This window comes from Betta splendens, chromosome 14 (genome assembly GCF_900634795.4).
Source record: "Betta splendens chromosome 14, fBetSpl5.4, whole genome shotgun sequence".
Classification (NCBI taxonomy): domain Eukaryota; kingdom Metazoa; phylum Chordata; class Actinopteri; order Anabantiformes; family Osphronemidae; genus Betta; species Betta splendens.
The window spans coordinates 4,242,731-4,265,978 of record NC_040894.2 but is presented as its reverse complement, the minus strand read 5'-3'; the positions used below and the strand labels follow the sequence as shown (position 1 = coordinate 4,265,978).

The 23,248-nt window shown below is 42.1% G+C and overlaps 5 protein-coding genes and 1 non-coding gene across 7 annotated transcripts; 1 reads left to right on the top strand and 5 right to left on the bottom strand.

Moving 5' to 3' along the window:
* Positions 1-310: 310 nt before the first annotated feature.
* On the top strand, positions 311-4,688 carry abhd11 (abhydrolase domain containing 11). The gene is made up of 6 exons (XM_029173666.3): positions 311-579; positions 1,431-1,566; positions 1,939-2,112; positions 2,200-2,370; positions 2,471-2,652; positions 2,806-4,688. The coding sequence occupies exons 1-6, from the start codon at positions 455-457 to the stop codon at positions 2,939-2,941; spliced, it is 924 nt and encodes a 307-aa protein (XP_029029499.1). The 5' UTR covers positions 311-454; the 3' UTR covers positions 2,942-4,688.
* Positions 4,689-4,739: 51 nt separating this feature from the next.
* bicdl2l (bicaudal-D-related protein 2-like) lies at positions 4,740-8,333 on the bottom strand. Its single transcript, XM_029173664.3, has 6 exons — positions 7,652-8,333; positions 7,091-7,210; positions 6,851-7,009; positions 6,292-6,377; positions 6,045-6,165; positions 4,740-5,509 (listed from the first exon to the last, which is right to left on the bottom strand). The coding sequence occupies exons 1-6, from the start codon at positions 8,168-8,170 to the stop codon at positions 5,150-5,152; spliced, it is 1,365 nt and encodes a 454-aa protein (XP_029029497.1). The 5' UTR covers positions 8,171-8,333; the 3' UTR covers positions 4,740-5,149.
* A 323-nt stretch (positions 8,334-8,656) lies between these two features.
* On the bottom strand, positions 8,657-12,114 carry sumf2 (sulfatase modifying factor 2). Of its 2 annotated transcripts, none has more exons than XM_029174525.3 (9): positions 11,864-12,114; positions 11,645-11,789; positions 11,451-11,565; positions 11,284-11,328; positions 11,057-11,207; positions 10,823-10,878; positions 10,603-10,687; positions 10,304-10,445; positions 8,657-10,220 (listed from the first exon to the last, which is right to left on the bottom strand). In XM_029174525.3, exons 1-9 carry the CDS (start codon positions 11,916-11,918, stop codon positions 10,118-10,120), a joined length of 897 nt encoding a protein of 298 aa, XP_029030358.1. In that variant the 5' UTR covers positions 11,919-12,114; the 3' UTR covers positions 8,657-10,117. The 2 variants fall into 2 exon arrangements, with proteins under 2 accessions (XP_029030358.1, XP_029030357.1); XM_029174524.3 differs by having other exon boundaries at positions 11,645-11,792; positions 11,864-12,109.
* Positions 12,115-12,693: 579 nt separating this feature from the next.
* On the bottom strand, positions 12,694-16,911 carry cct6a (chaperonin containing TCP1, subunit 6A (zeta 1)). Its single transcript, XM_029174392.3, has 13 exons — positions 16,680-16,911; positions 16,002-16,065; positions 15,588-15,722; positions 15,326-15,499; positions 15,118-15,221; positions 14,760-15,030; positions 14,416-14,498; positions 14,165-14,261; positions 13,911-14,058; positions 13,524-13,657; positions 13,340-13,442; positions 13,159-13,231; positions 12,694-13,068 (listed from the first exon to the last, which is right to left on the bottom strand). The coding sequence occupies exons 1-13, from the start codon at positions 16,814-16,816 to the stop codon at positions 12,996-12,998; spliced, it is 1,596 nt and encodes a 531-aa protein (XP_029030225.1). The 5' UTR covers positions 16,817-16,911; the 3' UTR covers positions 12,694-12,995.
* Positions 14,584-14,719, bottom strand: LOC114870143 (small nucleolar RNA SNORA22). The gene has a single exon (XR_003788276.1). It is a non-coding gene; the product is annotated as a small nucleolar RNA SNORA22 (small nucleolar RNA).
* Positions 16,912-18,233: 1,322 nt separating the features above from the next.
* On the bottom strand, positions 18,234-23,214 carry LOC114869672 (protein NipSnap homolog 2-like). Its single transcript, XM_029174076.3, has 10 exons — positions 22,983-23,214; positions 22,283-22,410; positions 22,102-22,147; positions 21,895-21,989; positions 21,130-21,200; positions 20,790-20,930; positions 20,596-20,627; positions 20,027-20,121; positions 19,727-19,810; positions 18,234-19,523 (listed from the first exon to the last, which is right to left on the bottom strand). Exons 1-10 carry the CDS (start codon positions 23,072-23,074, stop codon positions 19,459-19,461), a joined length of 849 nt encoding a protein of 282 aa, XP_029029909.1. The 5' UTR covers positions 23,075-23,214; the 3' UTR covers positions 18,234-19,458.
* Positions 23,215-23,248: the final 34 nt, after the last annotated feature.

Genomic DNA, 23,248 nt, shown 5'->3' with positions numbered 1-23,248 from the left:
AGAAATAAAATACATAAACAATGTAGCCAATGTAGTACTTAACCCATTAAAACAGACCATAACATAAGTGCAGCAGTGGATTAAATCAAATCAAATAATTTAAATCCAAAATATATAGTATAGTAGTTTATATTGTTTTTAAAGATAAAGCATAACAGACAATCAGCGGCAGTAAATTCACAAACTAAGCAGGCATCGTGACGTCTCATTGGGAACAATTAATCGAACTCGTGTTTTTACCGTTCGCCCAATCTGGCAACACTGGACCGGGTAGAGCACGTCCTGTACGTCGTAACGTCCTACGTCACGACGCACCGTCAGCTGTTGACAGCTCTGTTCAATCTCGACCTCCGGAGCGCCGCTGTGTGTGCTCGCCGAGTCTCTGCTGTCATTCTGCCCGTCCCTGAAAGCACATGCTGTTTGCCAACCGCCCGGTAACGGAGCATATGCTGCCATGAGTGCTTTATGTCGCCTCGCCCTGACAGGACGTCTGCGGGCTCGGCAGTCGCTGCGTTTATTCCCCGGACAGCAGGATGTGTGTGTGCTGGCTCCCTCGGTGCGGACCGCCAGCTCATCCAGGTATGCCTGCTAGCTCCGCGGCTAACGGAATCCCTCTGTCCGCCTGAGCCGTAGCCTGCTGCTGTTGTGACGGGGTTTGCTGTTTCTCCTTAGAGGGTGCTTTGCTGTTTTTGCTTTGTTTTAGCAGGCAAGTGGCTAAAGTAAGGAATGTGTCACACAGATGATGCTACGTGTGCTATCACGTGAATGCTAAAGCCACGGCCGGAATAACCTTCTGTTGTGTCCCATGGGTAATCATTTGTTGCTGGGCCCCTCCACTGACCTGCATATTACACGATGATTTATGTTACTACTGTGTATTTATTAGTAGCCTTTATTCTAGAACCGATACAGATATTGATTGTTCATTGTTAAAGCAGGAATTTCAAACCGTTAATTGTATTAGCCTCTCAATAAGATAAGTCATTATTTTCTGTTTTTAAATATCAAACTGTGGAGTTTATGGATAAATCCCCAAATCTTTGGATTTGGATAAAAATCTACCTTAATGATTTTACACACCGATCAATCAACTAAGGTAAATAACTATATGAATCATTGTTGATCACAGCTCTAGTGTATTGCTCTGGCCTTTGATGACAAATGTTATTCCAGCAGGTGGAAGCAAAACATTTCCAGCAAAATAAGTCACAAACCACTGAACATCACTGTCCCTGCCCCTTTCCGTTTGATAATCTTCTTGATATCGTTTGAATGTAGGTCAGCTTAGAATAAATACAATTTTCCAAATTTCTTTCCTATTATAGCATAGTTTCCACTGCATTAAACTTCCATCAGTTTCCTTTATCACTCAGACGGAAATTATCATCTCACATGTATCGTATCATCGTGTCTTTGTGGTTTTTCCGCAGCCCAGTCAACTTGACCTATGATGTCTTCGATGGCAAGGGAGAGAGCACTCCCCTGGTGTTTCTCCATGGCCTCTTTGGCAGCAAGTCTAACTTCCACTCAATAGCAAAGTCCTTGGTACAGCGTACAGGCCGAAAGGTAATGCAGCGATGAAGACATCACGCCTCAAAAACAGCCTGTCCTTATTTGTTTGAGTTGGTTCTCACGCTACCACTGACGTGTAGAGAAGCAGGCATGGGAACGTTCAACCGGTGTGCTTCCAGTCATTTGATACAGCTCCTCGGCCATTTGGAGTCCTCTGTAATAAATGCTGATACTGTAGATGATCTGTTCTTTGACTTGTTTGAAGAAACCCATCACCTTGTGTGCACAGTGCAGAACTTGTTTGTGTTCTCACTCTTTTAAGCCATAGCCAGAAATAAAAGGATACGTCTGACAGAAAAGCCTTTTGTTTCTGCTCTTGGCTCTTTCCCCTGTTCCAAGTTTCCTGACTGTCCTTTGTCCAGTTAGGTGCTGACTGTAGATGCCCGTAACCATGGCAACAGCCCTCACAGCTCAGTGCTGACCTATGAAGCGATGAGCAGTGATTTGAAGCACCTCTTGGCCAAGCTACATATTGAGAAATGCATCCTCATTGGCCACAGCATGGGAGGAAAAACAGCCATGACCACTGCCCTGATGCAGGTGAGCGGTGGAGAAATATCACCATGAATTTAACATGTCACCTGATCTTTCTCACTCTCACCGTTTCCCATCTGTCTGTCTCTGTAGCCGGGTTTAGTGGAAAGCTTGGTGGTAGTTGACATCAGTCCGTCCCAGACCACCACACGCACCAATTTCCACTCTTACATCCAGGCCATGCAGGAGATGAAAATATCCAGTGACATCCCTCGTTCCACCGCCAGGAGGATGGCTGAGGATCAGCTGCGCCGTTTGGTCAAGGTCAGAACTCCCTGTTGTGACCTCACTGATGGATAGAAAGATAAATAATCAATATCAGTATTGATTATAGTGACTTTAAGGTCAAATGCTCTCCCCTCAGGAGCACTCTGTGCGTCAGTTCCTGCTGACTAACCTGGTGGAGCAGAACGGTCACTATGCCTGGAGGGTAAACTTGGAGGCTATCTCGGCGCATCTGGATGACATCATGAGTTTCCCCAACTTTACCAGCACCTATGATGGACCTACGCTGTTTTTGGGAGGAGCGAGTTCTGCTTATATTAGGTATTAAACCCGATGAAAAAAAATGCTTCCCTTGCGCTCATATTGGTTACCTTCAGTTCATCTTTTAGGCTGAACTGAACTTTAGTTTTGTGTTGTAGGTTACAGTACATTAACGTCTAACATCAATATAACACATTTTTACTCCTGATCCAGCTCTGATGATTATCCCGAAATCCAGAGGCTGTTCCCAAACGCTGACATCCAGTACATCCCAGATGCGAGTCACTGGATCCACGCCGACAAACCCTTAGATTTCATCAGCACCATCATTTCATTTCTTCAGTCCTAGCTGCGTCGCCTGGACCTCAAGACTTTTTATGCTCAGTACATTTGAGCATCCACCTGCTGAACATGGTGAGAATCCTGCAGAACGAATGGAGCCGCTAGCGAGGCTAACATCTGCCAACACTGGACCAAACCCATTCTTTTACAGCAGCCGGTTTTTACCTTTTAACCGTGTCAAACTTTGCCTAGTGTGTTGTGTGTGAACTTTTGTTTTACCCCTTTGCCAGACAAGTAGTGTTAGAAGATCGGCAGGTTGCAGACGTGTTTTTAATGATCTTTGAGTTCAGTAGCAAGAGAATAGCAATGAAAATACTTACAGTTTAACATGGCCAGGCTGTTTTGGAGATGTACTAATCCAAAGAATTTCTTATTTGCACAGTGCTTTTTTATGTTGGTGTAGTTATGTCAGTACAAAAGGAAAGTGGTTCTATGCCGAGTACAATCTTTGAAGTGGACCAGCATCACAATGGTCGGATATGAAAGTCTTGACAGCTCTGGAATGAAACAAAAACTCAAAAAGTTGAAGAATGTGCACAGCGTTAATAGTTTTTCAGCACAAGGCAGTCTTGTATGGAGTGTGAGGAGGTTCCGGCTCAGAAGAGACGCTCTAACACAGACTTTGTGTTTACAGGTTGTAGGAACTTGAGCCTAGTGATATACTATGCGGTATTTCTTTCTGGACGATTAATTTTATGGTTATGGTTATGGTTTCTCTGTCACAACTCATGGTCATTAAGAGCACTGGTTATATTTTTATGCCAACATCGTCATCAACCAAGCTGCAACATTTGAGTATGATCATTTTGTTTCCTGAATATCTCAGGTTACAACTGGATATGTAACTTACTATAATCTTCTACTATCCTTCTGTGTATCTGAAAGCAAGCCGTGGTAATGTCGTCGTGTCTTTGTGTTTGGTCAGTCCAACCAGTGTTTTGATAGAACATATTTAACGATTTATTGTCCCTATCTCACCTATCTTTACAACTTAGGCGCAACTCTATATGGGTATGTCACGAGTATATGCTGCATAAAAGTGTATGTTGTTATTTAATCGTAAGGTATTACTGTAATTTTTTGTTTCCATAGGTATGAACAGTACAGTCCAGTAGTGAAACTGCCATCAGTGTGAATAATAAGCAGGGTGTTGTAAATTTGTACGTCAAGAGCTCCTTTTACATTTCTAGAACCTGATTTAATTAAAGGCAACTTTATTCCATAGTAATAACTAGAAAACTTAAGCTTGGCAGCTGGGTTGCCAGTTCAATGTGACTTTTCTCACATTAAAAGGAGAACAGATGAGGATCACTTCACGATAGGCTTTAAAATATTAGTTACTATCACATTCTTTGTTTTCTAAGCTCCAGTTAATTGTCAAAAAGACAAATGTCTTGCTGCACAATGTGAAGAGATTGTTTGGGGGTTGGTGCTGATACCTGAATGCAGATCCTCATCAAAGGAGAGCTCTGTGTTAACAGAGAAGTGGGTTTATTTAATCATAGTGGGATGTTGTTTGAAGGCTAATCGTGTTCAGGATTGTATATTTCACTATGCGCATGCCTTTACTTGTGTCATCAGGTGTGACTTTGCTGTATTATGTGTCCCATGTTGCCACGGTGGCAGCACTCAATCTAAATACTGACCTATATACATTTTAAATGTGTGACAGAAGCTTATAGAAGGTGATTATATATTGTTAAAAATGTACAAACTAATATTATACAATAAATTTGCAAAATCCTGCAACAACATTCATCGTCTCATTGAAATATAAGACTGAGGATGAAAAAATGCCAAAGCGCTTTAGCTCTTTTAATAACTTTATTCATGACATGATAAGAATATGCAAGTGATTAAGTGTTACAGCATTAAATAGTGCATGGCTCCTTCATAATCAATTCTCTTCCTTCCACATTGAAAAAACAAAGCTTACAAATATTGTTCATTTCAAGTGTCACTGTCAAGATGTCGCTTCTTTTAGTAAAGTGCGCCTGAGCTCTGAAGTTTACATCAAGTGATGTAGGTCAACAACAGCTGTGTTCTCACAAATTCTGTCATATTTATCTTTATGACACCTTTCCCCCTTCATAAAGTTTAAATGAAACAGTGTCACCCTCTGCAGATACAGATGTTACACAGCGAAGAACCCGAGGGATTTTTTATAACAACTGTCCAACAGAATAATGTGCTCAGTCCAATGTCCGTTAATATTTTAGTCAAGAGATATGACCTGAAAGCCGTCGACGCCGCCCGAGGCTGGAATCTGCCCCGAAGCATCTTGATCCGTTTGCCGGCTGCTCCGGCCCACCCTCAGCCTGTCCCTCCAGGTGCGCTGAGGGCTGGGGGACGGGGGTGCGCTGGGAGTCGCAGCAGCCGACAGCGCAGAACTGGTGATGAAGATTTGGTTGGAGTTGACCAAGGGAGCGGCGGCTGCAGGCAAAGGGAAGTTGGACGGCCTCTGGTTGACGGGTTTGTTGTTCCTCCTCAAAATGCCCCCGCGGGAGGATTTCTTCTGGGCCTGCTCCGCCTGCTGAGACAGCAGGTGCTGGTGGACGATGACCTGAACGTCCTCCTGAAGTCAAAGAGACGGACTGTGTGAGACAGAGCACCAGCTCTAGGATGCTACAAAGCGCTCGCCTTCATGTTAATTAAAAAGAAAAGTCAACCTGACTGGGATCATTTTAATTTTAACCGTGGCCCACAGACGCTGCACATGTAGGCGTCCTAATTTCTCGTCTCCTCGCACTAAATTCCATGAAATGGCTCTTTTGGTAAACAACTGAAACTACCGCTGCTGCTCTCACCCGTGAACCTGCGCGGTGCAGCCTAGTTTCGATTTAACGCTGCTCATGAGAAGCCGACGTGGGCCTGTGGCAGGATACCAGCTGGCAGCGGCACCTGCACACACTGTGCACTCAGTGCACTGCCTCAGAGGTGTAATTGTGTTGTGTGTTGTGTATCTGGATGTTGTTGTACACTGTGTGTCTCCTACTTGTCTCCACCATTTCTGTTTTGCCCAGTACTTTGTTTTGTCAAAGTTTAGTTCCATATTTGTCCTAAAACTCCTTCCAGTTTATTCACGTTCTAGAAATGAGCCGGAGCTTCACCTTCCAGGCCTCGAGCTCCAGTGACAGCTCCAGGCGCCGCTGTACGGCCTCCAGCAGCTGGTTGTTGAGCAGCATCAGCTCTGTCTTACTCTTCAGCAGCTCGGCCTCCATCGCCTTCTTCCTGCACAGCGGAGAACAGAAAGAATGACACATGCCTCAAAGGAGAACTTTCAGCTTCCCTTTTGCTTTAATTCTGATTTGTGCTATTTTTACGTGAGTGTGACCGGATGTATATGTGTGTGCTCACTTCTCTATGGCCTCATCTCTGTCCCGCAGCGCCTGCTGCAGAATAGCGCTGTCCTCATCTCCTTTAGCCTCCTTTGATTTGGCATCCTGTATTAGAAAAGCAAGGATTTGTTGAACCTTGTGTTTGTCTCTGACCTAAAACGCGTCCACCTTCACTCTGTTATGTTTTGTTTCCTATGAGACCTTCACTGACGCACACTGTGGCATTCTGTTAGCTCCAAACAGCGAAAGCTGGAAGATTCCTATAGCTGCTGCTGTCACGAGCAAACTTGCCACGCCACATAGTTTAGCTTTGGGTGGAGATATATAAAGAGAACAATGAGGAAGATGATTACGAGGACTCACATGCCTCGAAACTGAGAATCTTTTATGATATTTGAATGATATGAATGATGATGCTGGTAAAATTTTTTATTGTAATTATTGTATGTATTGTATTTGCCCAGATGAAGTAACTACATCGAGTAGATACTTAATGACGAGAAGGTATATTTTCTACACGCCTCGTCACATGCGGATCAAACTCAGATTCCAGGGTGATGATGGCCATGAGCGTTTACCTGTTTGGTGTGGCTGAAGGCCAGTTTACGGGCCACGTTCTGCAGCTGGCTCAGGGCATCGTCCAGGCAGCGTTCCCCCTCAGAGGGTTCAGCTGGGCTGCCCTCCGGTTCCGTCAGCGGGCGCAGGAGCCGCAGAACCGAGAGAACCTCCTCTGTGACCTGTCACAGCAGTGAAACGTGATGATCCTGCACCTCTCCAGCAGGACGAGCTCAACGCTTCTAACTGTGTGTGAGCTTTACCCTTTCTCTGTGCTGGCTCCAGCCCGGCCCCTCCCTCCTCTCCTGCAGCTTGTCCACTTGGGCCTTCAGCTTGATGCTCCGTCTCCGAGATAGCTCCACTTCTCTGCGCACCTCATTGAGCTGTAAAGTCCACATACTTTGAGTTAGAGAATATCTTGATGTAATAAATAAGTAACCTGTGCTGGTACAGGTGGGCCCGCATGCAAAAAGTACTAAGTAGTCACTAAACAGAAACTGCTGAGCTGCATTCCTAGTAAAACATTAGCCAAGCAATGTGGTCGTACCAGCTGAGATGCAAGAAGACTCTAAGAAAAATGACAAATATGAAAACCACGTCAGTGGAAACGGAATTAATAGAAGGTAATAACACAAGGAGCTCAAGGAACAAAGCATTTCCACCAGCATTGTTTCCATATTTACACATCACAGATCATGCGGCGTCAGCGGTATGGTGTGTGCTCTACGCATTCTACAAACACTGTTCCATTCCCTTTAGTGCACTTTTTTTTAAAAACAGAATCTTTCTTCTTATAGAGAAGACCAACATTAACACTGTCCTACCGTGGCAGAGACGTGTCCCAGGGTCCTGCGTCTGGTGAGCGGCCTCCCACTCTTGACCAGGTCTGGTAAAGTCCCATCAACGTATCGACTCTGGAAGCCGCTGCCTTCACCGGCTACTGTGGCCTCGGAGGCCAGCTCACCTGCAGCGTCCTTCTCCTCAGACTGTGAGGTGCTGCCGTCCTCTTCGGCCTTCCCTTCAATTATTTTCTCAAACTCTTCCACATTAAAGAAGTATGAGTGGGAAACAGGCAGGAGATCAGCGGAGTTGTCCTCTTCTGGGCCGTCTGAGGCTGAATCCTCCTGCTCGGCATGGTCTCCTGGTTTCTCGGGCTCCGCCGTGGTTCCTGGGACGCCTGGTTCTTTTCCTGCTGGTTCAGCGGTTTCTCGGTTAGACGGCGATTTGCTCCTTAGTGAGCTCCACTGCCTCTCCTCCAGTCTGTCCAAAGAGGAGTTGATCTGCTCGATGAAACAAGGTTTCAGCCTAGCATTGAGGACAGAGAACGGCTGAGAGTAATCCATGACCGTCTTGGTTGAAGTCACAAGCGCAAACAGAACAAATGAGTCCACCCACTGACTGAGCCAGGCTACATACAGTATAAACAAGGAAGCGCCAGAGGACGACTGGAGACGCGAGGAGGCAGCATGACGATGAGAATGTCCCCAAACTAGTTTTTCCTGACATGAGTGCGTCTTCGCAGGGACACAGCATGATGTGATGTGATGTCACCAGAGGAGGAGGCTTCATGTGGCCTATCTGGGTTCTCTTCCTCGTTTCCAGTCGCACCACAAAAGCATGCTGTTCAAAAATACCACAGCTGCAGGGTGATGAATGGTGACTGCCTTTGAGCCTTTGATACAATTGTTCTGACCTGACACCTGATCCCAGACTTCTAAAAGCATTCAAACGTCAAAAGCAGTTACACAACAAAGTCAGGTCCACCAGAGCCGCGACTTTGTATTTTTCATTTGCTAAAACAAAAATAACAACTCACAACCACACTAGCACTTAGTCATTCATTTACTTTTGGAAATGATTTGCTTGGGGGAAAACACCAGTTACAGTCATTCCTTGCACTCGAGTTAAGAAGGTAATTTTTGGTGACAAACCTCCCACAGGTGAGTCAGACATATGAGCACATTTATACATGAACAATAATGACGTCTTTTAGCTGGAGACAGAACAAAAGGACTATGGTTACGATCTAGGTACACAGAGAACAGCCGAATAAACAAATAATTATCTTGTCAAATCAAATCAGAGTGTGACCTTTTTTACATCTCCAGTTAAAAGATGTCACGTTTTTCAAGAGGAAGTGGTTCATTAGAATGTCTCGTGACAAGTAAAGTGATTTCATTTTGATTTTCATTTAAAAGCCACGTGCCAAATGTTCTGTGCTGTTACACTCCCTCCTGCAGGAAGTAGGTCACGCTTAGATGACAAACAAGTATATTCTTATAGGTGGGAAAGGAGAAAGTCACTAAACCTCACGTTTGTTTTACAGTATCAGGTAAACTTTAGACAGAAGTAGACAGAAATTACTGGTTTAACTTATAACCATTTCGTATTTGTCAACAGTGTCAATGTCTTGAATTTCCTTCATGTGTTTTCTTAGCTGTTAGTGTTCCTCTGCTACTGTTGGAATGTTTTTGTTTGCTTTGACCACGAACAGCATTTCTAGAGAGACTTCATCCAATAAAACATAAACCACTAAAACGAGTTGAAGCTAAGAAGCTAAATGTGGGGGCTGTTATTGGTCCAATCTCATCACAAGAAAGCACATTATCGCTAAAACTGTTTGAGTGATCAGTGTCAAAAACGCTTAATTTCCTAAAATAGAATAGGCTGATGAGCGGTGCTGAGGATCTGCCGAAACGCCTGCTCTGTTAGACATTTGTGATGAGAACGTAAACAGAAAGACAAAGCCAGGATTAGAAGAGGCTACCAAGGGAATGATTTACTCTCCAGTCACATAAAACACTGAACAAAAGACCCGCACCAGCAGCATAATGGTGCTCTGTGGTGTTTTTATGAGTGTGAGCTGCATAAAATATAATGTTATAAAAAAACAATTAGAAGAAAATACTTCGGAATGACTTGTGTTTCACTGTGTATCACTATGCTTGTGTTTAGGTTTTAGCAAATTCAATGAAAAAGGGTCTAAGTTCTCCACAGGAGAAATGTCATGTCTCTCACAGTTTGTCATTTAATCAAATAGTAGCACCTTTAGTCGCCCCTGATTTATGTTACTTAACATTACTATCCTTTATTTAAAGCTACAGTATGCATGTTTGTGAATATGCTTTCAGTTCTCCAACTATGGTAGTGATGTTCTGTCCAAGACTAATCAGACACCCTGGCATCTTCAAAGATGTTCCCTTCTACATGTAACATTATTTTAGCTCATGCTACATCTTGACCTGTAGTTGCATACTGCAGCTTTAACACTTTCGACTTCCTCTTAGTTGCTATAGCTCTGTTTTGTTTTTTTTCTTTGCTTGTTTCAGTCCATTGTTGGCAGCACACCTGAATCCCAGGTTGTCAGAGGCAGAGTCTGGAGTGTTGCCCATCCTGCAGGACACAGAATCACAACCAGCAGTCAGTAACAGCTGTTGTGAAGTTGCTCTGTAGTGTAAGACGTGTTTCTATTTCACCTGGTTGTGATCTGGGCCTTATGATTAGCTGATCCATCCATCGTGTCGATCCAGGAGGCTCCACGCAGTACATACATCGGCCGTGCTCCTGGAAAGGGTGTGGTAGTCCATTCCCATGTGTTTCCTATCATGTCATACAGTCCTGCAATAAGAATCCAATTGGTTTATGTAATATTAAGAAAGACACAATAAAAGCAATACAATCACAAATTCATCGTAATTTGCATTACTCTCATATGCTTTTGTTGGTATTTGAACCTTCTAATCAACAGTGTTTACTTTAACAAAGGAATATTTACCGTAGCTGTTCTGAGGAGGAAAGGCTGTGACAGGAGATGTTCCATGATATCCATCCTCAGCAGTGTCTTTGTCTGGAAATGTACCCTAATATACAAATAAAAACATTGATTAGTAATAATAATATCAACAGTTTGCTTTGCAGCTCAGTGCGGTGACACTCCAAATCCAAACACCTGCTTTTTCTGACACTGGGCTAAATGGTTACTATACAATGCTTACCTGCCACAGGTTAGTTCTGTTTGCCTGGAATTTATTTCCCCAAGGATAAATCCGACCTGAAATCAAAATTTAAGTTCCCAAAAATGAAATTAAATATTAATCATGAAGCAAGGCCATGAAAACTACTTTGACCTTTGATGTGTTTTATTGATGCTTTTGATTTGAAAAGCCACCCACACATTATCTTAGGGAAAAATTAAGTTTACAGTATGAGTAAGTGCATAAACTACGTACCTTGCAGTCCCCCACGTGCAGCCCACTCCCACTCCTCTTCTGTGGGAAGCCTCTTGCCCTTCCACTGGCAGAAGGCTTGAGCATCATTCCAGCTCACCTGAACAACTGGGTAATCCAGACGCTCGCGGATGCCTGACCCGGGTCCTGCAGGCTGAACAGCAAAGAGTCAAACAGGCGTCACTCCAAAAAAATGTATGTGCAACGAAAGATTAAAGGAAAAGGCTCACCTGTCTCCAAAACACCCGTTCAACAGGCAGCCACCAAGGAGCAGACTGGACATTAAACACAGAATCAAAAGTGAATCATATTTACAAAGCCACATCTACTATTGAATAGTAGCTCAGTGTTATGCAAAGTGTGTTTTCCCGCATAACAACATTTAACTCCTCTGTACCTCAATTCTCTGTGTGACTTTGCTCTTCATCTCCTCAGACACAAAGTCTTGAAACACAAAGCTCCAGCCAAAAGACTCAGCTTCAGTTTTGTACTTCTGCGCTCTCACAAAGTCTCTGTGAAGGAAGGTCATGTCGTGTTTATATTACTTTTACCGCATTGCACAATTTAATGTCACATTTAAAGTTAATTTACCTGAATTCTGCGTTAGTTACAGGGTATTTGTCTAGTTTAAAAGGTTCCAGTTCAACCTCTTTACTGGGTGACTCTCCGTCTCTCCCATTGGCTGCAGAGGTTCCCATTAACATCTTTCCTCTTGGTATATCCAGCATGTCATCTTCTGCTGCAAGTCACAAACAAACTTGAAACATCATGGTTTTCAGATTGCGAGAGGACGTATTTAGACGTTCCTACCTGCCACTGTGAGCAAAAACACAGCTGACAGCCAGGACAACGTTTTGACGTTCATTTTAAACACGTTTTTGAACTAGCATTGGTGTGTTGAAACACAACAGAAAGTAAAACACAGTCAAACTTGAAAATGGTCTCCCAACTTCAATTTGGCGAGTGCATTTGTATTGTTTTCAGTCGGACAAGTTTACAGTCGCGACGGAAACGAGTCCTACCAGAAACATGTTCCGTAAAAACAAATGGTTCCGTGCCATTTAAACGACAAGCGGCAATTTCTGGTTTAGTCTCCTGCTTGAGCGAAACCCAGTTGCGCCACGAAGCGTTCAAATGAATAACAGTCTTCTTTTCAATAAATGGTGATATGTCCGTTTTAAAGCACAATCTAATAAATGAAATTTTCTCAAGAGTGTGTTAGTTTGATTAACATTACAGAAAGGCATTTATAATAGAAGCAACTAATATTTGAAATCATCTCAAGCCAATACTGCATATATATATATATGTGTGTGTGTGTGTTTGTAGAGATTATCTCACCTAATACTGGGATTTTCACATTAAGTATAAATGGACACTCTACATGGTTTTGTCTTCCTAAATCTATGCACTGGTGCTTGTGCTTTATGTTGGAGGAAACAAGTAGAACTTCTTATTTATGTAGTGACATAGGAAACACTACAGAAGCCCAATAATATTTATGATACATCTCAGTACTTGCTGCATGTTAATGTTGATACAATGAAGTTGCATGTGACAAATCACATTCATAACCTCTATCCACCAATACTTGTGTGCTTTTCTTCAATCTATTCACAAAATAAAAAAACAATTAACTCTTTCCAGAGTGAAGAAATTCTTTAATGGGTATTAAACAAAAATGAGAGTGGGACAGTGCTTTAACAAAATCTCATAAATAAACCAATCAGACAATCATTCCATGAAAAAGACAACCAATCCATGAAAAAGACCTTGACTAGCATAATGATGGTTTCTGACAGATGTTGTGATGGACGCTGGGGAGTTGACAGCATCCATCAGACTTGGGTGCTTCCGAGTGCCGAGAGCAGGAACATGTTGACTGAGCCATCCGATGAACAACTTTCTCAATGAGTATGACAAGGGCTTCTTTAGGTGACCTTTAACCTTTCAGAGATGACATTCCAGCACGCATGATCTCATCTACCAACAAAATGTTGCTTGCAATCACTGTGCTGTAAAAAAGAAAGAAAAAAAAAGACATGTAAGAGATTAAAAGAAGCATTCTATTAATCTTAATGTAATTTCCAAATGCATAATCTTACCATGAGTGAAGAAGCTGCTTCTTGACACTGTAATTGTCCCAAATACCTGCTTCTCCTGCCACCATAGGTTCCCCTAAAATAAATATAGGAAATTAAAATCTTGCACTGATGCTAACAGCGGCTTTAAAAATTTCTTTCCTAGATATACAGGCTTTATAAGTTTCCCTTTAGGGAGCCTTACCTGTGCTGAGGTCTACACCAACAAGTTGACCAGACTCTTTGTACTCTGTCTGCAGTTTCAGCAGGGTCTCTTGTGGGTCATATCCAGAGTTCTGAGCCAAAACCTAGAAGTATAATAATAATAGCATCAGTAGTATAATAGAAGACCTTTCAAAAAGACTTTCAAAGACAAAAAGTAAAGAAACCTTGGGGATGACGAGAAGAGCATCTGCAAATGCTTGGACACCCAACTGGGCTCTGCCTTTCACGTTGGGTTTGTGTTTTACCAGAGCATCAGCCACAGCCACCTCAAGTGCACCTGCACCAGAGACAACACTACCTGAACAGACCAAAAAAAGGAAACATTTAGAGCAGAAAAATATTGTTGAACAAGATTAATAACTTCAAAGAACTTTTAGGGGGTTGGTCAGCTGAACACATTGTAGACAGCTGTTTTTCAATACAGAGGTAAAAAAAAAAGTTGTTGTTGTTGCACAGACACACATCGGACAGAAAGAGTATTAAGCCAACATAATTATGCAAAGTCAAGTCCCACAACTACTAAATAAACCTGAAGGTTACTAGCAGCTTACCATCTTCAATGGCATTCTTGACTGCACGCAGACCGTCTCTCACAGCATCTTTAATCTGTGTGAGTGTGTGTTTGTTGGGTCCCTTCACCAGCAGAGTGACTGAGCGAGGGTTCCCACACTTCTCAATGAACGTGTACTTCTCCTCACCCTGCAGATGCAATCAATTGCAATTTAAGTCAGTGCCTCAACATTTATATCTAACAATTACCAGTATTGTTAACTTCACATTTGAGCTTAAAGTAATAAATACTCACCAGTGTGTGCTCATAAACCAACCCGGCATGTCCCAAGCACTCAGGCGTGAGGTCATCAACTGAATTCATGGCAATACCTCCACAGGCAAGCGTGAGTCTGAGGAGGGAACAACACAAAGTGTAACAGTTTGACTTCAAGTTGTAACGATCATCTATAAAAAGGTGGGTTCATGTAAGCACAAGTACTTAAACACCCACCAGCCATAAACTAATACAAACTACTACATTTCTATAATAAGTTAATAGATCACCTCTCCATGTTCCTCCTCTTTGCCCTGCGCAAGGCTACAATTCCTGCCTTGGCGAGGGCATCCAGAGAGAATGGATCAATACCCTAAAACAAAAAGATGGGAAAAATAAAAAGATAAAACATCCATTCACAATAACGACCACATCTACAAATTCACTGTGACCTGCAAGTTTATTCTGACCCGTTGAATACATGTAGGAGAAGAGCACACTTTCCTACTGCAGAGGTACAGATCAGATTTACTGTAGCACAAATACAATGACCAGGGGAAGCCACAATAGCATCCTTGGGTGTTCACTGTGCATTTAAGACTCTACTGGTCATATTTAAAAGAGAGACAAGTACCTTCTGGTTAATGACAACAAAACCTTTGTCTCCATCAGGGCAGACTTTGTCCTTCAGGGCAATGATCTTCTGCACACGATCCTCGATAAACTTCCTTTCCGCAGCCACAAGCTTTTCCCTCTCATCAGCACTCTTGTAGAAGAAGCCAGAGTTGACCTCTGTCTTTTCATACTCCAAAGAGACATTGCAGGTCAGTACAAAGGCATCCTCCACTCTCTTCTTCATGTCTGGGTGACGGGCACCGTGGTCCAACACTAAACCCCTGATAAGTCTAGGTGAGAAGAGAAACACCCTTAGATATCTCAGACTCCTGCAGGCTGTGAGTAATAGGATATATCCTCTGGGTTCAGTGACTTACTGTGTGTCGCAGTCAGTCTTATGCTTCATCTCCATGATTTCCACCATGTACAGGTCGATGGGTTCATTTGGTTTAGCGATAGCCAACACAGCATCTACTACAGCCTGCAGACAGAAAATCAGTTATCAACACACCCAAACATCAACAATTTCATGAGAAAACTTCCACATTGCCTTCAAATTACTGATGTGTATTTTCATCCATTCACCTCAGTGAGTAAGTCTGCCAACTCTGCGTGGACCTTTGTCCTAAGGGAGGTGCGTGCAACGTTGATGAGGGTTTCTCTGTTCATCTCCTGAGTCACCTTCAAGTCCTCTAGAACAGCCAAAGCTTTTTCTTTTGCTGCCTCAAAGCCCTCAGCAATGATCCTTGGATGAAGACCCTGAGACAAAAAGTCAGCATCGCTTAAAGAAAATGTACACAGTTACAAACAACTTAAATATTCAGTTTTAAAACTGATCTCTACATACCTCAGATATGTAGAGATCCGCCTGTTTCAGCAGTTCCCCGATGATGAGGACATTTGAGGTGGTGCCGTCTCCTGTGATGTCATCCTGCGCCGTGGCAACCTTTGCGATCAGTGATGCTGTGGGGTGCTGAATTTGCTTAGAGGACACAAAGAGGCACATTTAAAGTCAAAACACTACATCAAGAGTAAGTTACTGTTGTTACTGTTACAGAAAACAGATTCAGAAACAGGTTGCAACTAATGGTTATTTTAACAAACAATACTAATAATTCCAAATTCTGAGGATATCTTATTAGGCAAGTTTACAAGATTACTGTGCATTTTGAGCTAGAAATATGTTAAACACACAAAGGCCTAAATTAGACCCACTGGGTGTGGTCACCGTTTGACAATCACAGCTCAGCTCTTCACTTACCATCTCATGTAACAAGACGTTGCCATCTTTGGTCAGTTTTATGTCTCCTGCTCCAGACACCAGCCTGCGGATTCAGACGCAGGATTAATGCTACTTGGGGCACAGGCAACGCTGGTTGACTACAGGTCAAATGCCAGAGCCCGATCTGTAGGTCGTGCACTTGAATCCGTTTTCAGTGAATTGTCCATTCACCATCAAACAGAACTTCCTCAAATAAGTCAAACATTTAGATAATAAATAACAAACGACCTGGTAACTGAAAGAATGAACAGAGTGACTTATTGCTAAAGTAACAAAGTACACGTTTAATTTGTATCAATTTGTGACTTTATATAATAATTAAACGTGACTTTTTGCATTGTCAGATTTATGCTAACTGAATAATGCTAACATTAGCTTGGAGGTTGTCAAACGGATCACGACGATGACTGGGCAGGGCAACGTGCGCCGGGAAACCCGTTATGCATTTAGCACCTGAAGGCCTTAAAGCGTGGTTTCGTACTTTGTGCGTGATGGCGACAAAACATCAGGCTGGGATAGTTTTGTGGGTTTAAAATACATTATTCAACGTCAGAAGTGAGGATGGCTCCAAAGCTAGCTGCGGAAACGGACTACCGGTTTTAAGCTAAAGTTAGCCATTAGCATCTAGCGCGTGCTGCACAAAGGGCTCCCACTCACATTTTCATGGTCCCCTTCGGTCCCAGGTTGCTTCGCAGCACATCCTGGAGGCCTCGGGCGGCGCTGATGTTGACCGCTAACGCGGCCTGAGCCCTGGCAACCTCTGCTTTTGGGTTCAAAGCTTTCACCGCAGCCATGGCGAGGCAAAAGTGAAAAGTATAGCCGGTGTGGAGTCCGCTGTGTTCGGACGCTCTGGAAAGGGGAGTCGCTTTCCAGAAGGCTCTAACACGTGTTCTCGTGCTGCCTTCACGTACCAAATATAGGCTTGGACATAAGAAACTTTAGAAAACGCCCCGTTTCCATTAGTAAAACAAGCCGGCTTTGTAAAAAGTACTCAACTTCACTACAGCTAAACAGAGTTCAGACCGTTGTTGTTGTTTCACAATCTGCATTACTTAAAGCAAATATTGCTTGATGCACCTGTCAAACCTTCAGTTCTACTATATACTGCTCCAAGATGTTCTACCTTTTCCAACACACAGTGAAGTGAGCATACGCCTTACCCTAAACGGTGATGGGTCGACTTACGCCCGAGCTTTTACGGTCCGTGAACGTTTTAACCGTTTGATTTCTCCACCAAATTAAAAGCTGGGGAAATATAGCACATGTTGGATGGCGTTAAAGGGACTGTAGAAGTCAGTGACCGAAAGGAAAAAGGAGGAATATATGCTTTTAGACCATCTCATCTGTGGAAGCCTTCGTCAGAAATGTCAGCATTGTTTCAGAGCAGGCCTTTACTCTGAACTTATGTATCCAACTGACTAAACAGCTGATCTGCCTCAGGCTCAGATGGAATTAATTATTCCTGATTTTACTCTGTCTCACCGGACTGTTCAACTTGTCCTAGTAAAACATTTCTGGCCTGATGTGGTCCAGAAAGATGTGTGACCCGTGTCCACTTCTGGACGTGTCATTCTCTTGTCATGTCCTGGCTGATGCCACGTTTCTCCCACTGATCCCAGATCAGTGTGACTTCTTTCTCCGAGATGAACCCAGGAACTGAAGATAGATGTCATGGCCCAGTGTGAGCTGACACACGCAGCCTAAACTTGCAGCTACGGTAGCTTGTGTTCATGTTAATGATACTGTGCTATGCTTCAATGTAAAACATTGTAAGACATAATGTAAGACATAATTAATTTTAACGTAAATAGTCAAATGAAACAACACACTAATTATTACAGGCGTATTTGGTATTTGTATGTAGTAAAGTGAAGTAAAAAGCTGATATGAATGGAGACAGATATAGATTTATATTTTCCTGTCCTGACGATATTGACTGAAATCAAGCCGTCTTCTGGTTAAATTGTCCTGACGATAAAATACAAAACACACCAGTTTTCTTGTTGTCTCTTGATATGAGAGAAAAATTGTATATTATCAATGTGTTAAAAAAACAATAAACCAGCTGAAACCAGAACTTTTTTCTTTGCCATAATCTCTTTTAAATGTTGAGCTAGTCGTGGCTCCTTCTTTGTGATAACTCAATACAGTAACTAATACAGTAGTAGTTGTTCGTCTAACCAACAGCAGAATAAAGAGGATTCGAAATACTAACATTTTTCCTAATAAGTTTAATTTCTTATGTACAATTTATTTTATTAAAGCACTGCATTTTACAATTACCGGTGAAACATCACTATCGTCCTGCCACTATGTTTATCAAATAGTTTAACTCAGCCCACTGGTATTACTGATATGATTAAACATTTGGCTTGATCAATAAGCCTACTATAATAATAATCTACAACCTGACCATTAATCAAACAAAAAACAATCTCAATTAGAGCACACAATCGCCCTGCTGGCATTCATTTCCTGGTATAAAGACAGACCAAACCAGTCAGTGTACAGACATATTAGTTAGTTCTAATGAAATTAACATTTTCACAGCTGGAAAAGGCAGAAGCATCACAACCTAAATCTGAAGTTGTAATCAGTTTGACAAGATCTAAAATAGCTTCAATCTAAAATTCAGATCAACTTCACCCAACAACTAGACACTTCACATATCCTTCAGAAATAAAATGTGCTGTTAAGTAAATTCAGATTCTTGTTCTAGCTAATCAACTTCTTTGTCTCTGAGTCCTTCAGTCCGTCCGTTTCAGTTCAAAATTCTGATACAATACTAATCAGCAGGTGGGGTGAAAGCTGTGTAACATTCAGTTAACGTACAGGAGGGAAACCCGGTGAATGTCTACCCAGTTTAAAATCTGACTGCGAACATATCCTCCAAATCAGCTTTATTCTTCACCAAAATTGTCACACTGATTTGTAAACAACACACTCCTCTTTGTTTGAAGTGACCCTTCCCTTTTATACGTTCATTTGCTTTTACTTGGCTCTGGGTGCAGTGTTTTGTTGTGTGATACTCAAGACTGGTTGGCTTTTCTTCTGAAACACATTTTAAATACATTTTCAGCCCGTGACCAGCACTAGAACTGTTCATATTCATTCAGTATCAACACCCAATCACTGAAAAGTATATTTTTAAATATAAAACGTGTCAAGCCATTTAAAATCACTTTTTATAAATGAGAGAGCAAGAGGGGAAGTGTCTCAAATTGTATTTTCTTCTGCACACAGCAGATTAATGGATCAGTAACAGTGCAGTAACATGTACGGGTTCGCTGATGAATGTGACATTGTTGTTGGAGCATACAAAAAAGGGAGTAAAGAAAAGAAAATATCCCTGACGGTGTCCATTCTGGCATTGGTTGCACTCTATGGGTCAGTGTGATAGTTGCAGTGGCTGATGACAGGTTCCCCTGGTGTTTGGCTACTTCAAGGGCGAAGTCTTCATGGGAATCATTATTCTAGACTCCATGTGCTGAATCAGAGGAACTATTCAACAAAGAACAAACAACTCACTGTTATATTTCTTAGCTCCTGCAAATTACACACACACACACACACACACACACACACACACACACACACACACACACACACACACACACACACACACACACACACACACACACATTACAAATAAGAATTCACGACACTTAGCAGCAAATACATCCAGCTCCATAAAAGCTGTGTACCTGTGTAATAAACGACCTCATCCCAGCCTTCACGTTGCCAGGCTGCATTTCTGATGTCTTCTCTGGACTGAAGATCCTTGTAAGCTACACAGAAAATGAACAGTTCAAATTATTACATACAGCTTTTGCTTAAATCCACATAGCTGCCATCCGCGTGCGCGAACACAATAATAGAAACTTTTTTTGTTGAAGGAATGTCTTGTAAACGTGTATGTATTTTAAAGTCACATTTACTTGTAATAATATAACACAATTTGTTTATATATTATTTTGTACCACACATCATAAAGTCCTGCTCACCCCATAGGTGGTGAACTGTGTACAGACTTCCAATCTGAGAGAAGAAGCCTCCAACTGCTTCCTGGTTCTGCTGACGAATCTCAATAGCCCGTGCCCTGGGGAGGACCAAAGACCCACGTTAACGTAGAACAGAGAAAAGGCTGCTCAAAAAAGGTGTGTGTCAATTGGATGAACAGGTATTGTTGATAGTTTAACTAATGTCCCAGTATTTTTTTATTGTTAAAATTCCCACCAATTTGTTTTTTTATTGAATTACAAGGAAAATGTATCAGAGATTATGATTTTAATTAGATATGCAGATATATTGAATAAAAAGATAATAAATAAATTATACTTCTTTTATGCTTTTTTAAAATTAATATTGACCTATATGGTCTGTATTAGACATGCATCGGAATCATGCATAGGTTGTAGGGCTAAAAAGTACCGTACACATATTCATCAGCTACAATCTGTGAAACCAATAAAATAGTAGTGAGCAGAACTAGAAATGGTTCATGGTGACGCTAAAAAAACCACAACACTTATATCAATAAAAGAATAGAGAAAAATGCCTAAACGTGACATACCAATAATTTCCCCACTCGATCATTGTTCCTGGCTACAACAAAAAGAAAAAACAGGTTAGAGATGAGAAAAGTATGCTTTCAGACACCACGGTATGTTTAAGATGATAATAAACAGCAGTGATCAGGTTTTAAAAGAACAAGGCTGTTTATTCAGGGTTAATTGCATTTAATAAACTAATAAGAGACAGCGTTACCCTGAGTTGGTATGATCGGAGCTCGTAGATGTTGGGTCCTGAACGAGGGGCAGGTTCGCCCCAAAAACTAAACTCCAGCAGCAGCTGGTTCCTGCGAGACAGCAGCATCTTTCCCCTCTCATTTCTGTAGTCCATGAACACCTACAGCAGCAGTAAATAAGATTAAAGCCTCCATCTACCAACCCATAAACAAATAAAACTGGTGTTAATACTCTATGGCTCTATGTTAATCAGTCTCTGTATCATCACATGTTGTGGAAATACATATAAATGAAATTAAGCATTAAAAACCAAGAACTGCTTCCAATAAAATGACTAAAGCAACAGGAGAACTTGTTACCTTATTCTGCCTGAGTTTGTTCATGACTTCGGTGAGAGCCGGGTATCCTCCACGATATCTCCACAGGTGAACTAGAATAGAAAGAGTAAATATGATACAGATAACAGATATATCTGTGTGTGACATTGCTTTCGAACCTTAGTTGGCCTCTTTAGATCTGAGGACCAATAAATGTCTACATACTTACATAAATAACATTATTCACAAGTTCATGTATTCAAATGAACAAGGCAATACACATGTTCTTCTCATAATGTACTGTACAAAAACCTGACAGAAGCAGTGATCAAGGTCAGGCTCAAGTCTAAGCTCCAAACTGGAATTTACACAAATAAAAGCCAAAACTTCATGTTCATAAAACTGTAATTCATCCTGTATTTAATTTATGCTGCCCTTTAGATTATCTCTACTTAGGTTTCCAAAGTTGCCGAGTTGTAACTAGAGACGTGAGGGTTACAACTATGGACTGACAAATGTCACCAGAAGGACACGAGCCAGGAACTGTGCAATACAGTCACAACTATAATTAACTGAAATACAAAAGTTGCAAGTGCAACAGGACAAACTGTTCACAGTGAAGGGTTTCTTATTTATTTTTTAATTATTCTGGTAGTGGCAATTTGTCTGCATTGTCTATATTTGTCAACTGATTCACTTTATTGAGGAAACACCTGATCCTTTCAGCAGCCATGTTGTGAGTGTTAACTTATAAATATTGGTGTCATACACCTTTAATGAGTCGGTCAAGGTAAATGCAGCTCTCACCTGCCTGATCCTGCTCTCCATACCAGGTGTTCCAGGTTCCCACCAGCTCACAGGGATATTCTGGATCAGCATGGATGGAAGACAAAACATCCTCACTAAAGACAAACACACACAAACATGTAAAAACACTGCACATCTGCATGTTTTACTAAACAAATATGTTGACCTCGCAACAGTATAAATCCATCTAAGTAATGTGTTCCTTACCAAAGTTTATTGTAATCATCAAGGCACTCAGGCTTGACATTGTGAACTGCAAGTAAACAACAAAACCTGAGCTAAAGTGCATTATCTAATAAGCTTCCCAATAAGAACCTACTGGCTGTTTACAGTTTAAAATCCATCACAAGCACTGCTGGGGCTCAGCCGAGGCCCAGACGATACATACACTGTATTTTGTACAAGTTGTTGTCTTCTTTCTTCGCCAGCAGGTGAGAGTGAGCGTCTTTTCGTGGGTCGACCTTTCTGACAAACAGAGACTTTAACCAGCTGTCTTCACGATACGCCGAGAGGCTCCTGTGGTGGAACAAAGAGTCAGAACTTGACTGCACAACTTCTGTGTTCCGATCAACTTTCCGTCTGCAAACAGTGCGCTCAACGCACTCAACCACGTGTTTATTATGAGGGGCTCCCAGGACCTGCAAACACTATTACTTCTCATAATAGAATAATTAGAATAATGGGAAGATCCATCCGGAAAACGAGTAGTGCAGGTACTACTGTGTACAATACAAGTACTACTATGCAGCGATTCATGCATTTTGACCTTGGAGTTTAATTCAGTTCAGGACATTAACTTTACATTACTTTTGCACATGATAATAATTGTGCACACAGACGTGCATTATTAAATGAAAGTGCTGCCAAACCTTGTTTTACAACTTTGTTATTCATTATGGTGGCTAATAACTACCATCAGCATGAAGTTAGCACGCTCCGAGCTAATGCTAGCAGGTTCAGGTCCTCACGTTAGCTTAGCCACCTAGCATGCCGGACTTTGTCATTGGTGGCACCGGTGGCGACGCATAACTCATTTTAAGTGCAACTTCCACAACCGCCTCGTCAAACGTGAACTGCGGCACACTGACCTTACAGCCACCGTGACCTGTCCGGGCGCGTAGAGCCCATTTCTCGTGTGTTTAAGGCTGTTGCCCAGTGTTTGAAGGACTCTGGTCGCCATCTTTCCGCTAAACGCCGGCGCTGTTGGGCGCTGTTGACCGCACCGCGCCGCACACGTCCAGCTGCAGAAGCTCAGCCACCTCCATCATTTAACACCTGAGGGGTCCTGGTTAAATGTTAAATCTCTAGTTACAGCATCGTTTGGAACTTTCCACCTGCTCCACAGAGATGACAG

Coding starts and splice junctions, on each gene's coding strand:
- cct6a (XM_029174392.3), bottom strand. CDS start 16,816: ATGGCTGCGGTGAAAGCTTTGAACCCAAAAGCAGAGGTTGCCAGGGCT. Junction 15,500..15,587: donor CGGATCTCTACATATCTGAG/GTATGTAGAGAT, acceptor TTTTTGTCTCAG/GGTCTTCATCCAAGGATCAT. Junction 14,262..14,415: donor AAGAGGAGGAACATGGAGAG/GTGATCTATTAA, acceptor TTCCCTCCTCAG/ACTCACGCTTGCCTGTGGAG.
- abhd11 (XM_029173666.3), top strand. CDS start 455: ATGAGTGCTTTATGTCGCCTCGCCCTGACAGGACGTCTGCGGGCTCGG. Junction 1,567..1,938: donor TACAGCGTACAGGCCGAAAG/GTAATGCAGCGA, acceptor TTGTCCAGTTAG/GTGCTGACTGTAGATGCCCG. Junction 2,371..2,470: donor AGCTGCGCCGTTTGGTCAAG/GTCAGAACTCCC, acceptor CTCTCCCCTCAG/GAGCACTCTGTGCGTCAGTT.
- LOC114869672 (XM_029174076.3), bottom strand. CDS start 23,074: ATGGCGACCAGAGTCCTTCAAACACTGGGCAACAGCCTTAAACACACG. Junction 22,411..22,982: donor CAGGTCACGGTGGCTGTAAG/GTCAGTGTGCCG, acceptor GTTCCACCACAG/GAGCCTCTCGGCGTATCGTG. Junction 22,148..22,282: donor CAACTTGTACAAAATACAGT/GTATGTATCGTC, acceptor GTTTACTTGCAG/TTCACAATGTCAAGCCTGAG.
- bicdl2l (XM_029173664.3), bottom strand. CDS start 8,170: ATGGATTACTCTCAGCCGTTCTCTGTCCTCAATGCTAGGCTGAAACCT. Junction 6,378..6,850: donor CCTTCAGCCACACCAAACAG/GTAAACGCTCAT, acceptor TTTCTAATACAG/GATGCCAAATCAAAGGAGGC. Junction 5,510..6,044: donor TGGAGCTCGAGGCCTGGAAG/GTGAAGCTCCGG, acceptor CTTTGACTTCAG/GAGGACGTTCAGGTCATCGT.
- sumf2 (XM_029174524.3), bottom strand. CDS start 11,918: ATGAACGTCAAAACGTTGTCCTGGCTGTCAGCTGTGTTTTTGCTCACA. Junction 11,566..11,644: donor GTAACTAACGCAGAATTCAG/GTAAATTAACTT, acceptor CTTCCTTCACAG/AGACTTTGTGAGAGCGCAGA. Junction 11,208..11,283: donor AACGGGTGTTTTGGAGACAG/GTGAGCCTTTTC, acceptor TTTGCTGTTCAG/CCTGCAGGACCCGGGTCAGG.